This window comes from Ochotona princeps, chromosome 19, assembly GCF_030435755.1.
Source record: "Ochotona princeps isolate mOchPri1 chromosome 19, mOchPri1.hap1, whole genome shotgun sequence".
In the NCBI taxonomy this organism is placed as follows: Eukaryota; Metazoa; Chordata; class Mammalia; order Lagomorpha; family Ochotonidae; genus Ochotona; species Ochotona princeps.
In genome coordinates this window covers 7,581,547-7,595,432 of record NC_080850.1, presented here as the reverse complement: position 1 = coordinate 7,595,432, position 13,886 = coordinate 7,581,547, and the positions used below count along the sequence as shown (strand labels likewise).

The 13,886-nt window shown below is 45.6% G+C and overlaps 1 protein-coding gene across 2 annotated transcripts in view; it reads left to right on the top strand.

Annotated features, from left to right (window-relative positions):
* Positions 1 to 13,886, top strand: part of DOCK2 (dedicator of cytokinesis 2) — a 526,535-nt gene that overhangs the window by 353,027 nt on the left and 159,622 nt on the right. For both annotated transcript variants that reach the window (XR_009247240.1, XM_058677931.1), the window contains exons 34-35: positions 3,757 to 3,842; positions 11,724 to 11,880. Coding sequence is in view for 1 of the 2 variants with exons in the window: in XM_058677931.1 (XP_058533914.1) it covers positions 3,757 to 3,842; positions 11,724 to 11,880 (243 nt within the window). In the remaining variant the exon portion in view is untranslated. The remainder of the gene's footprint in view (positions 1 to 3,756; positions 3,843 to 11,723; positions 11,881 to 13,886) is intronic.

Here is a 13,886-nt window from a genome sequence, read left to right as displayed (position 1 = left end):
CCCACACTTGATATTTACGAGGCTCCCATCAAAAAGCTTTCTAAGCTTCCAAGATGACGAAAATTGTCAAGATAGTCTAAAACAGCCAGGAGAGGCAGCACAGGCAAGACAGGGAAGGCAAAGGCAAAGGGGAAGCCTAAGATTGGTCATTCTGATGTCAGACCAGGCTCATGAAGAGGTGTGGGTTCCTGGGTATACTCTGTTTCTTGACTAGGGTTGCTACATCTTCGTGTCTGGCTTTTAATTAGTAACACCCAGCTCTCCAGGCTGGGAAGAGGAGTCAAGTACGGTCATGCAGTCATGTAGCTGGGGGAAGATGGAGCCAATTCAGAGGAGCCAGAATTGCATACTAAGTTCTACACAGGAACAATGCTGGGACCACCTGTCACAATTATGTGGCAGAGCTTGGGTTTGGACAAGGTTTCTTCCTATGCTTGAATTCATTCATCCATGAAACCCCTGACAAAGGCCTTGCTTTGCCTCAATTTCCTCATTGTTAAAATAGGGACGATGCCACCCATCTCCCCGGGCTATTGTGAAGGCTAAATTAGATCATGATGCTAATGCTGATGGCAGTGACAGTAACATGATGATCACTGCTCACAGCGGAGGAGCCGTTACGGTGCGCCAGCTGTGCGCTTGGCCTTGTACTCTTGATTTTCTACTAACTCCCTACAGCACTGCAGTGTAGTAGGTGCTGATTCCAATCTCTGTTGAATAGGTGAGAAAATGCAGCCCCCAAAGAAATGTATTCACTTGCCCAAGGACACAAGTAAAGCAAAACTGGACTAATCCTGTCTGATGCCACAGCCTGAGGTCATAACCGCTCCCCTGCACAGCACTGCCCTTGGATGGAACTGACCCAGACCCACCAGGTTGGGCTGAGACACTGCGTGGCACCATCAGGCTGTACTCACTGCTGGCACCCTGCAATTTCCACCTCCTCCTCAACCCCCGGCCCCACCCACTGCAGGGTCTTTTGTGACCCTGAGGCAAGTGCTTATTAACCCCATCTACTTTCTGCTCCAAAGACAAGTTCATCTCACTAGAGGAACTGTGCCAGCTTTTCCCAATGAACTACTCAGACAAGAAAATACTGGTTGTCTCCCAAGAGCTGCTTTGCAGAAATACCCAGCAGTGGTAACTGCAAGAGCAGCAGCAAGAATCCGGGAAACCAGCCTTGTGCACACTGGGGCTTATGCACCTGCATAAGCATTCTCCATGCTGCTACTACTCCTGTCATGCCCATGACATTCATGAGAGGTTACCAGATGATAGCCTGCAGACCAAATCCATCCTCTACCTACCTTTGTAAATAAAGTTTTATTGGGATGCAGCCAAGTGGATGCCTTTTGTGGACAACAGCAGAGTGGTGCAAGGACAGCCATGACTGTGACTGTCTTAAATACTTCCTGGCTGGCCCTTTGCTGACTCCTGACATCAATCATGAAGCTAAGGATTAGAAAGCTGCACAGGCTTTCCCCCAAGATTCTGGAGGAATGGAGGAGGATCGTTTACAGCCAGAGAACAGCCCATTCTTACCCTCCCTCTGCTCTCTCTCTGCCTACCCTAGGCTTGACATGAAAGACAACTTGAATGACACTTAGTACAAGCAAAAATACTCCATAAGAGCCCACCTATGTGGGGCGTGACTCATTGGCAGTCAGGCAGCCCAGGGCCTTGCCGGACTGGCCCCTATCTAGGACTGTCTTTTCCCCTTCTCTACTCCTTCCTCCCTCTCTTACATCCTCCTTCTGTGTCTCCTACCCCTCCCATCCTTCCCACTCCCTTTCTCCAACCCTCCTCCCTCTTTCCCTTTCTTCTCTTTATGTCTCTTTCCTCCCCTTCTTTCTCCGTTTCCTTCTTTCCTGCTTCCCACTCTCCACATTTCTCGCTGTCTCTGTTCCCATGGACCGCTCTTTACGTTTTACTTTTCCACCTGCACACCTTTACTTACATTTCCTCCATTTTCCCTCCCATCCCTTTTCTACCCATCAGGGCTAGTGTGCTTGCCTCATTATGTCCTTCCCACCTGGGCAGTGCACAGGAAGTCCTTTGTCCTTTGTGTGTCCTCAGCGTAAGCTCCTGGTCCCTTGCTTTGATCTTTAGTGCCCTAAGGTGAGGAAGCAGTGGCCGCATGGACGGATGTGAATTACAGAGGAAAGTGAATTTCAGCCTTGGCTTTTTATCAACTGAAGAGTCTACCTCCACTGGGTTCAATCCTTTACACACTGAAAAGAGCCTGGCAAAAAAAAAATCTCTGCCATTCATCTGAGACGTTAGACAGGTCACTTCAACTCTCCAAGCCTCTACCTCTTCATCTGTAATGATAACTGACACTTAACTGGAGCTTGTGCCAAGTTGAGGCTGGCTGCTTTTCAGGCATGATTACATTTAAAAGTGACCCATGACCTCCAGACTTCACAGACTGCTGCGAGTGTGAAAGAGGCTAAGTTAGGACCCCGGAGTCTCCAAGGCCTCCCTTGATCCTGGTGACCTTTCCCAAGGACATCCTTCCATTCTCCAGGTGCCAGTGTTTTTTTTCCTGATGGTTAGATGGGCAGAGGTAGGTGGCATGATGTGAGTGGTTCTGTTCTAAATGTGTACAGGATGTTTTGCATTAAAGTCATGTGCGTCACAGTCTGACCCTTCATGAAGATATGATGACTAAGCCACGCACCCCCACTGGGGGACCTGCTGCTTGAATCTGAAACTAGGAAGTCAAAGCATCCTCTGCCTTGAGCACAACCAGATTCGGCAGGACCGTACGTAGAAACCTGCAGTTCGGTCACTCTTTTCATCTTCTCTCTGTTGTTTACAAGTGTCACCAGTTTGGACTCTTTGGGGCCTATCAGTTGCCCTACATGTTAGTATTTCTCACCACTTTTTCAGTTGCAGGAATCGAATGGCAGTTCAGATTGATTCATATACTGACAAATAGAAATGTATGTGTGAGTCAGTTAATACATACACTCAACCCATAAAGAGAAGGCTGCAGGGATCGCTGAATCCAGGGGCTCAAGAAGAGCTTCGGGTTGTAGACTTTCTGACCTCTCTCCTCTGCTTCCCTGTACATGGGTGTGATTCTCATTTTCAGCAGCCTCAGGTTTGTAATTTTCTATTTTTCAAGTTTAGCAGAAGCATTCATTTTTTTCTCAGAGTTCCAAGAAAGCCTCCTGTTTAGAATCTCACTGGCTTTGCCTGAGCCTTTATTAATCTTGGTGTCTGAGCAATAATATCTAAGGGCTAGGAGCTTGACCAGTGTCAGGTTTCCAAACTTGGGAGCCCCATGGGTAGAGAGCTGGGTGGTGAGAGTTGGAAATGCAGAAGGGTTAAGCAGGCAGATAGAAACTATTCATGCCAGCATGCCATCCCTGAGTTACGGTGTTCTGTCAAATGGCCCTGTGCTTTTGTGTAGTCTGTGCTTGCTGCTTGGAATGCCATTTTCTGTGTCATTTTCCTACAGAGTTTCTCCTTAACATTTGGGAACAAGCCCAGATGACACAGGTTTTAGAAAATTTCCCTGACTTCCCTTCTTCTCCCCTGCGACTCTCATCTCTCTTCTCAGCACTTAACACCAATTTCCCCTCTTGTTTTTGAGAACTCCTAGAATGCACAGGCAGCATCCTCTTTCCTTTGGCATTCCCAGAGCCCAGGACTAACCTGGAGAGATCGTTGGTGCTCTCTTGAGGCTTGGGTAAAATAATGAACTAACCTCAGCCTTCTAATGTTACTGTTGATTTTCATCTGCTACAGTTTGAAAACGAAATCATCCTCAAGCTGGACCATGAGGTGGAAGGAGGCCGCGGGGATGAGCAGTACATGCAGCTGTTGGAGTCGATGTAAGTTCAGTGCTTGGTGCGCGCAGGTCCTGCAGAGGCTGCAAGGCTGTGTTTCCTGGGAGAGCCGCCCAGAAGCCCATGGGAATTGGAGAAGCTACACTTTAAGAAGAAAACTCACATCTTTCAGAGTGGGCAATTTCTTGGTATTGATGGAATGGGCCAGAAAGAAACTGCGAGACTGGGAAGAGAGAAATAATTGCTAAAAATGTCCACTTTCATTCTTAATTAGAAGCATTAGTGCTACTACTTGTTTTTTTTTCTTTTTCTAGAGTTTTTATTTCTTTGAAAGGCAGTTAACGGAAAAAGAAAGGGAGAGACAGAGAGTTCTTCCATCTCGCTGGTTCAGTTCCCAAATGGCTGAAACACTTAGGGCTGGGCCAGGCCAAAAGCAGGAGTTTCCTCCAATGTGCATTAGCAGGGAGGTGGATTAAAAATGGAGCAGCTGGGACTCAAACCGGTGCCCATATGGGATGCAACACGAGCATCTCCTACCCTTTTTGTATTTAAATTTGTGACAGATACTAAGCCTGACTTAAGAGCACACACTGCACAATGCCGTGCTAAGAGCTTTCTGCATAACTCCTCCGGTACTGGATTTACTCCCTCAGTTCCCATTTCACAGAGCTGGCACCTGAGGCTCAGGGAAGATGCACACTGCTTGAGCAAACTAGGACAAGCTTAGTGGAGTGGACAGCCTGGCACCTGGACCTGCCTCTGCTGCCTCCAGCACCTAGGGCTGGGGCAGACAGCTGCTGCTGCTCAATGCCACTGGACTCAGAATCAGGACCTTGTTTGGTTTGAACAGCTATGTTAATATAGAATTCACATACCTTGCAATTCAACCTCAGTGTACATTCATTTACTTTTAGTACATTCACAGGCTGTGCCACCCCCAACACGATTTTATGACAGCTGCTCCTTCTTTTTTTTTTTTAGCCATTTATTTATTTTTATTAGAGAGACAGATTTACAAAGAAAAGGAAAGATAGACAAAGATCTTCCATCTGTATTTTGCTCCCCCAACAGCTGCAACCGCCGGAGCTGAAGTGATCCAAAACCAGGAGCCAGGAGCTTCCTCCAGCTCTCCCACATGGGTGCACGGGCCCAAGAACTTGGGCCATCCTTCACTGCTTTCCCAGGCCAATAGCAGAGAGATGGATCAGAAATGGAACAGTTGGGACACAAACCAGCACTCATATGGGATGCCAGCACCTGAAAGTTGAGATTTGGCTTGTTAAGCCACTGCCCTGTCCACATTACTACAGTTTCATTACCCCTCAACAGAAACCCTATATAAACTCTTTTGGCACCTCCAACACAAAACCATACAGTCCCAGCTCCCTAGCCCCAGGCAGCTGTTGCTCTGCTCTTTTGCTTCTATCACATATCTCTTCTTGATATTGCTTATAAATTAAATCATTTATTATTTAATTTATTCAAAATATTCAACACGAAAGTGACCTTTTATTACTATTAAAACTTATTTGAAAGTGGAACATGACAGTGAGAGGGACAGTCGGAGAGCAAGAGAGAGAGATGGATCATGTATCTTTTGATTCATCTCCCCTCTGGCTGAAGCCCCGGCTAAAACAAGGAACCTAATGGGATGCTGTGTGCTAGGCAGTGGCTTAACCCTCTCCACAACACTGCCCCATCCCCCACTGGGCATTCTTCCATACTTAATTTATTTTTTGGCCAAATAATATTCTACTGTTTGAATATACCACCTACTTTGTTTACTAATTAGTTGATATTGAGAGTATTTCCAGGTTTCTGACTGTGAGAGTTATATTTGAGCATGCATGTTCAACTCTTTGTGTGACATATGAGAGCAAATCTGAACATTTACAGAAAATTGGAATTAAAAATAAGTTTATTTTAGTTCTGCAAACGCTCCTAAAAATGGCAGCATCCTGTTCCATTTTGCATTCCCAGATCCTAGCACAAGTCTTGGTGGGAGGAGGGGAAAAAACAAACAAAATACATGCGTAGTTTTCTTGTAAGGCACATGATCTTTTTAAAGTAGCTTCAGACACAATTACCTTGCTTGTATCTGTGGGGGTGGGATTTCTGGCCACCTGGTAATTCTGTGTAACCCACTGAGGGGCCAGCAGACTGTTTTCTAAAGTGACAGATTTATTTACTTATTTGAAAGTCAGGGAGAGGGAGGAACAAAGAGATTTTCCATTTGCTGGGTCATTCCTCAGGTAGCCACAATGGTTGAGCTGTGCCATGCAGAATCCAGGAGCTTCAACAGGGGCTCCCACGTGGGTGGCCCAAGCACTTGAGCCATCTTCTGCTGCTTTCCCTAGGTGCCGGCAGGGAGCTGGAGCAGAAACGGCACAACTGGGACTTGAACCGGCTTCCGTATGGGATGCCAGGGTCACAGATGGCAGCTTTACCTACTACGCTCCAACACCGCCTTCCCTGCCACCGCCATCTTGGTTAAGCCTTGTTAATGGCCATCTTCCTGGTCATAAACATCCAAGGGAGATATGAAGTGGTTTCTCATTATGGATTTGCTTGATGTTTCCTGATGGCTAATGATGTGGTTCTTCACCCACCTGTGCACTGATTTTAATTCTGCCTCTATCACATAACAGCTGCACAACTTTGGGTAGTCCTGTCACATCTCATCTCTGCCCTCAATATTCCCATTTTCATGATGTGAGCATTGAGTCCTCATGCTTCTTTCAGCTACAGAATGATTACAAAGCATTCAACACATGCCAGGTACATGTAAGCATGCATGTTAAATGTCCTCGGCCTCTCAGCCTGACTCCCAGGGTCTCACCTTGACAGCCTGGTGACTACCCTTCCCCTGCTCTCACAAATCCTAGGAATGCAGTCTGGTTATCCCAGAGTCCAGCCCCACCCGGCCCCAGCTGTGTGGTCTCCAGTTCTGTGATCCCTTGCTCAATCCTTGTTGAATATTTTAAATGATGCCCCCTATTCGGCCCACCCAGGCAGAATGTGGCCCCAGGCACTATGGTCTCTGTCAGCTTCTCACTCCTCTGGCCCTGTGCACAGAACTCATCAAACCTCCAGAATGCAAATGCTGCTTGACTGGGAGGAGAAACTCAACATCTGCCATTGCAGTGGAAATCAGGAGTGATCATGCATGGGAAATAAGGATGTTTTGCCTGAGTCAGTGTTTGTCTTAAAGGTCTGAAAATGGAAAATCTAACTATTGACCAGAAATGAGCCATGTGTGGTGCTGGCAGGTTCCACTTCTGTACACGGATGGAGCTCTGCAGGCATCTTGCAAACGCTTCCTGGCCATTTATAAAAGGAGTCCTCAGAGGTTGAGGAAATTAAAAACAGCTCATTATTTTTCTCCTGAGCCAGAGGTGTGAATGATATTTTTTTTTATCATGGAACTAATCAAGCCCAACACGAGGAGACATGTCCTCATCAGATATAGGCAGTGTGTTTCAGTTCCTGCTCTTTCGTTGGCTTTCTGAGCCTCAATTTCCTTATCTGTAAATTGGGGGTAAAAATGTTATTCAAGTTGTAAAAAGAGTTATTGTTGAGACTGAGAAAAGTTAGGCCAAGTGTACAGCATCTTTTTTTTCTTGCTTTTTGCTTTTGTTACCATATTTTTGACATGTAGTAGGCAGTACAGAAATAGTAGCTATTGCATTGATAGTAAAATGACAATCTTATTCAGGTGGACAGTAAGGTAGTTATTTGAAGTCATCTCTGTTTCTTCCTCCCCAGCCCTCGCTCATGACTGCTACGGGTATAAAGGGCTCCCTCTGGGCAGCTTCAGGCCTGTGGTCTAAGGCTTGGTAACTGTATGGCACTTTGTTGAACAGCACACAGCTTTCCTTCCCCACTGTAGCCCTGCATCAGGGGTGATGCTTAGGACAGGAAGTGAGGCTGAATTTCAGTCTTCATGTGCTGTTATGCATGGCACCACAGTCCTCCCTATTCTCAGCGCTCTCCTCCGAGCCCTTGGTCCACATCTGTCCTGAAGTTTATGTCTCACTTTGGATAGAGTCATGAGACACACCCCACCTTCCTGCATTTCATGCTTCAGAATATTTCTAGAAGTGGTAGGGTGCTAGCAGACAGACAGAAGCAGAACACAGATCCTAGGACCTATGCACTGCAGTTCAGTGGCTGGAGGAGGACCTGTCACCCTTAAGCTGTGTGCTAGAACACAATTCTTAAGGGAGTAAATGAAAGACCAGTGCCAGCAGTGCTGGCAGAGGGAGAGGGCCTGGGCTTCTCCCTCCAAAAGCTGAATGCACAGTTCCAGGGAAGGTGTGAGCCCCCGCCAGCCCCCAGGAGACAGGGGAAGAGTGAGTATGAGGAATTATTCCCTTTGCCCCCTGATTTTCGCACATTTTTTCCATTGTCACTTATGTTTCATAAGGAGTGAACAATTGCATGGTGTTGGTAGGACTGCAGTCAGAACCCAACCGATGGGCCTCTTGCCTTGTCTGTAATTGGAGGATTATACTAATGCCTGCCTTAAAAAATCTTTGTATTAAGCAATATAATCAACCAAGCAGGTTCAGCACAGTGTCCGGAACACAACAAATCGCAAGTAGTAGTATCCTGTATATGGATAATTCAAAAAAATTGTGGGAAAAGAAAAGTAAAAGTTCATTTTAGTGGAAAAAGTTTTCACATCCGTGCAGGTGCTGTTCTTGCAAAATGGCAAAATTTTTAATGAACGTTTTGAAGATTCCATGTACAGCATGGTTCAGTTATAGTGGAGACTGGTTTTATTTTTTTTTTTCTTTTTGAGAGCCTGTGCTCTCCTGCAGGTTAGCTTCTTAATAATCTGTGAGTCGCTGGTTTCTAAAACAGTACATGTAGAGTGGGTGGATGGATGGATGTTAGATAAATGAATGATTTCTAACTAGTCTGCCATATGCTTCACCAATCACAGCATAAGCAGCTTTCCTAAAGAATGGACAAATTAAGAAAGCCAAGAGCATATTCTTCTAGACCCTTGTAGACCATGGACCAGCAGCAATAGCATCACTGGGGAACTTGTTAGCAAGGCAGACTCTCAGCCCTTCCCAGACCTAACAAGTCAGAATCTATGAACAATGCTCATGTGCTCCTCGTGTCCACGGAAGCTTGTAAAGCACTGTCTCTGAAATCAATGGTTCTCAATGGTGGTACACACTGGAATCACCAGAACTTACACTCCAAACCAGGGCTTCCTTGGTCCTGCCTGAAGTATTCCAAAATCATTGCCCAAGGGGAAAACTGGGCTTTGGAAAAGCTTCCTTGGTGATTCCAAGCTGTGGCCAAGACTGAGAACTCCTGGTTTGGCCAAGCGCAAGTGCTCAGATGCCTTCTGCCCTTGAGAGGCTGTGAGAGACCCCATAACAGTTTCCAGGGACCAGGTTTCTAGCACTGCCATGGGGGGTATGAAGGAGGGCTGGGAGGGGTTGTCCTGGAAGGAAGCAGTTACAGCTGTGGCCGAGTCAGGGCCATTTGCCTCTCTCATGGAGTGCCAGGAAGAGGTGTTTCTCCCAGGGAGAAGATTGATTTGTGTGATCACAACCACAGTTGGAAATGTCGCCTCCTTGTAGCCTGGCTTTGTTTCTGGGAAGGAATGACCCTCCAAAGTCCTTGCTTTTTTAACCTATAGCCTCCTCAATGCTCTTGGGTCTTAGAGGGCAATGGGGAGTATGGCTAGGAGCAGTCTGTATGGCTTATCTCCCCAAGGTGCCTGAGGACATGCCTCGGTGCTTCTCTGTGGAGAAACTATCTCCCCCAATTGGAACAGTGGTTGCCCTGATCACCACTTACCATTATTACTGGAGCTATACCAGAAGGTTCATTACCCTGAGCCTTAGTTTCCTCACCTGTAAAATGAGAATAATAATTTTCACTTCTCATAGTCTTGTGAGAATTTCTTGAGCAAGGGTGATTAGTGTATGGCACAGAATACGGGATCAATATGAAGGAGCCATTCAAGTTTTGTAGTCAGTTTGTTTGAGAGGCAGAAAGAGAGGACGCGTCCATCTACTCACTGTCTGAAATGCCTGCAACAGAGCTGGAAATTCAATGCAGGTCTCCCCTTGGAATAGCAGAGTCCCAGCTCCTGAGGGCCTCACTGCTGCCTTCCAGGGTCTGCATCAGCATCCAAAGATTTTAATCTTTCTCTTTATATCACTGGAGGCTCATGTGTGATTTTGTTTGTATTAGTGTCCTTCTCTGCATCGCAGCTTAGCTACGATAGTGCTTAGCAACAAATAGATGCCTAAGGAATGCCACATTCTTACTTTGTTCTTAAAAATGTAAAATATATGGGCCTGGCGCAGTAACCTGAAGTCCTCGCCATGTACTCACTGGGATCCCATATGGGCACCAATTCTAGTCCCTGCAGCCCTACTTCCCATCTAGCTCTCTGCTTGTGGCCTGGGAAAGCAGTCAAGGATGGCCGAAGTCAAGGCCTTGGGACCCTGCACCCGTGTGGGAGAACCGGAAGAGGCTCCTGGCTCCTGGCTTTGGATCGGCTCAGCTCCGGCCATTGCGGCTGCTTGTGGAGTGAATCAGTGGACAGAGAATTTTCCTCTCTGTCTCTCCTCCTCTCTGTATATCTGACTTTCCAATAAAAATAAAATAAATATTTAAAAAATATAGAATATAAATCTTGCAGCAAGTACTGTGATTTTTTTAAACAGTATGTATTTACTTAAAGAAAAAAAGAAGGCTTTTGTCCTCTATGTACCCCACCTCGAGCTTTTGTCAGAGCAGTACTATTAAGAGTTGGCTGTTTCTGCTTCCTGGCCGCATGTCATGGCAGCCCTATGTAGCTGCACATGCCTGCAGTACCTGGTAGTTGAAACGTGTATGTTGGAGCCAAACTGTAGATATTTATAACCATGGACAAGTGTGTGGCCTTCCCACAGCTTAGTTTCCCAGTATTCCAGAGCCTCATCTCATAAAAATGTGATGTTAGATGAACTAAGTTAATGTTGTAAGATGTTTAGCTTAGCACCTGGGGCATGGTAAGCTTTCTACTGGTGAATTAACTAAAAAGTAAATAGTGTTCTGAGACTTACTTCTCTCACTTAGCTCTATATTTTATGGAGTTTTCATGTGAAAACATATTGATCTAATATTTTTCAATGGCCTCATAGAATCACATTTTGTCAATACGCCTTAATTTATTCAACTGTTTTCCAATTGATTAGCATTTAAGATCGCTCTATTTCATTGTTAGGTGAAATTTATAAGTATAATAAATATATTTTTCAAACTTTGAGGAATATTTCTATAGAACCAACTCCCTGAAGTAGAGTTGTTGGGTCACAGGAAAAGTACATTCAATGTTTTGATAGATAACTATGAAAATCCAAATCCAGTTTTTGCTACCGAACAAACTGTGATGATGCACAGTTTTAATGTGTATATTGGAAGTCCATTTCTTTCATAGCACTACCTCCCTTGGGAAATTATGATTTTCTTTTCCATTTCTAATGGTAGGGAAAAATTGACTTACTATGCTATATGGATAGCTATGAGGGTACTTTGCAAAGCTCTTGGGGTTGAGTTACAAAAATAAATTCATTTTGGTACAAAGGTTTTTGAAAACCAAGCATATGAGAAGTCTTCAAAAACTTCATGAAAAATCTGAATTATGAAAAGCTATGCAAGGATAGCCAAGTATCGTCGCAGCAGAATAAATTTATCTTTTAGTAGTATTTCTCCACACATGTTCTCAGGCCCTCCTATAGTTGTATGCAAACTAAGATGACACACCAATCAGGGAAACTTGGGGTTCACTGGACTTTTTAGCATGCATGTACACACACGTGTGTGTGCACACACACATGTGCCCTGCTTCCCCTGCACACTGTCTTTGCCCCCTACTACAAGTTCCCTGTCCTGTGCTTGTGCCCACAGCCTGATGGAGTGTGCTGCACAGCACCCGGCCATTGCCAAATCGGTGGAGAACTTTGTGAGCCTGGTCAAAGGCCTCCTGGAGAAACTTTTGGACTACCGGGGCGTGATGACAGACGAGAGCAAAGACAACCGCATGAGCTGCACCGTGAACCTGCTGGTACGTGGGTCTGGTGGTCCCTCCCCACTGTCCATATCACGCTAGAGACCCAACTGGCTTTGAGTCTCACTATTGCCTTTGATAGGTGTGCCAGTCTGTTTACTACTGCTGAGAGAAAACATGTTCAGATGGGTAATTTCTAAACAGGAATAGGTTTATGGAGTCCGCAATTTGAGAGGTTCCGGGGCACAGTGTTGACACCATCTCGGCTCTGGGGAGGAGTTCATGGCATCTCAGTGGCAGACCACGCATGGAAGGAGAGATCATGCCGGATGATGACACAAAGCCAGAGAGAGGGAGGGGCCAGTCTTGCTTTTACATAATAATCCCTCTTGTTGCACCTGATTGGGGTCCCGTGAGAAGTACATTAATCCCTTCTGACAGTGTCCCTGGTGACCTAATCACCTTGTACTAGACCTTACCTCTTAAAGGCTTCAGCAGCTCTCAATGTCTCCATGCTGAAGATCAAATTCCAACTTGTGGCACACTCGAACCCTATCCAATTTACAACAATAGGGAAGTAGTGCCGATGGCTTTGCAAGACAGACAAATGTGGGATTGAGTCCATGCTGTGCCATCTGATAGCTCTATGTCTTGAGGCCTGTCATGTCGCCTTTGTGTGCCTTGGTGTTCCTATGAATGAAATGGGTATGATGAATATTCCCCTCTGGTAGTTGACATGTCACATAAAAGAAAGAGTGTGAGGACTAAAGGCACAGAGCCTCTATTCATTAGTACAATAGACAAGTCAAGGAAATGATCTGAGGTCTTGGTTTACTTACCTGTTTGTGGGGGAGAAACTAGAACCTATTAGGTTGTGTAGTTTGGCCAATGGTTAAATGCTTACTATATTGGAGATAATGTCTGCTTATAAAATGGAGTAATGCTGATTGCCAGTATGTATTGAAAATGGCTGTGGACCTGGTTAACCAGAGGAGCGAATCCCAGATCCAAATTATTAACCCCTATACAACATGAGCACCTGTAGGTAAGCTCCCATGGCTGTGTCCCAAGCAGCCTGTCTTTTATGTCCTGTGATAAGGTCTGGAGCCTGTGGTGTTTCAAATGCACTATGGTAGCCCTCCTTAAAGGTTTCAATGAACACAGTTGGCCACTGATTGTGTGGTATTATCCATCAACCCCAATGCACCAGAAGTACGAATCTCATCCTTGTAGTTCGATTGTGTGGCCTTCCTTTACCCTAAGAGGACTCTTTTTTTAATAGTCTTGATCTTGCCCTTGATTTTTCCAGAATGCTAAGGAGACTCTAAAAATCCTGATTACAGCAGAAAGGAATTCAGTGCTAATAACTCCACCAGGCCCAATTTACATAAAGAACATGAAAAAGGGGTTTCCCAGGAATTTAACAATTTCTAAGAAGAGAGAGGGTTGGTTGAATAAATTGACCTTCAACAGTCAGATTAATGAGAAAGATCAGGGCAGTTTCATAAGCAATGAGACTCTAGGAGGTTTAGGTGTGTGACTCTAGCATGGGGTCAGGATGAGGGCATGTGTTGGAGAGGAAGGATTTCAGGTGGGGGGGCTAGGGTCTGCAAAGGGGAAGTTCTGTGTGGATGTGTCACCCTGTATGCCCTGGAGCATGTTGCCTGTCCTCTCTGAGCCTTAGGTACCTGTGGGTGCATCGATTTAAACCACCAGGGTTCATCAGGACTTTGGTTCCAAGTCTGTAAGGATTTGTTTTAAAATGCCACAAGATTAGGATCTTTGGTGCTAGAACCCAGAGTGAGCAGCACCCAGTGGTCTAATGGCCTCTGAACTGGAACAAGGACCAGGCCTCCCAGCATTGCCAACTTTAAATGCACTTGACTGAGGCATCCTCCTGAGAGTCCTGCACTGTGGAAAGATAGGAGCTGTTACTGTTCCTGGAATGCTATTACTCCCTTTGCAGTCCAGGTCCCTGCAGCAACAAGACCAGAGCTTTGAAACATTAAGCTGGGCAACCTTTCAAAGTGGATTTCAATCAAAGTAGACAACCCCAGATTTGG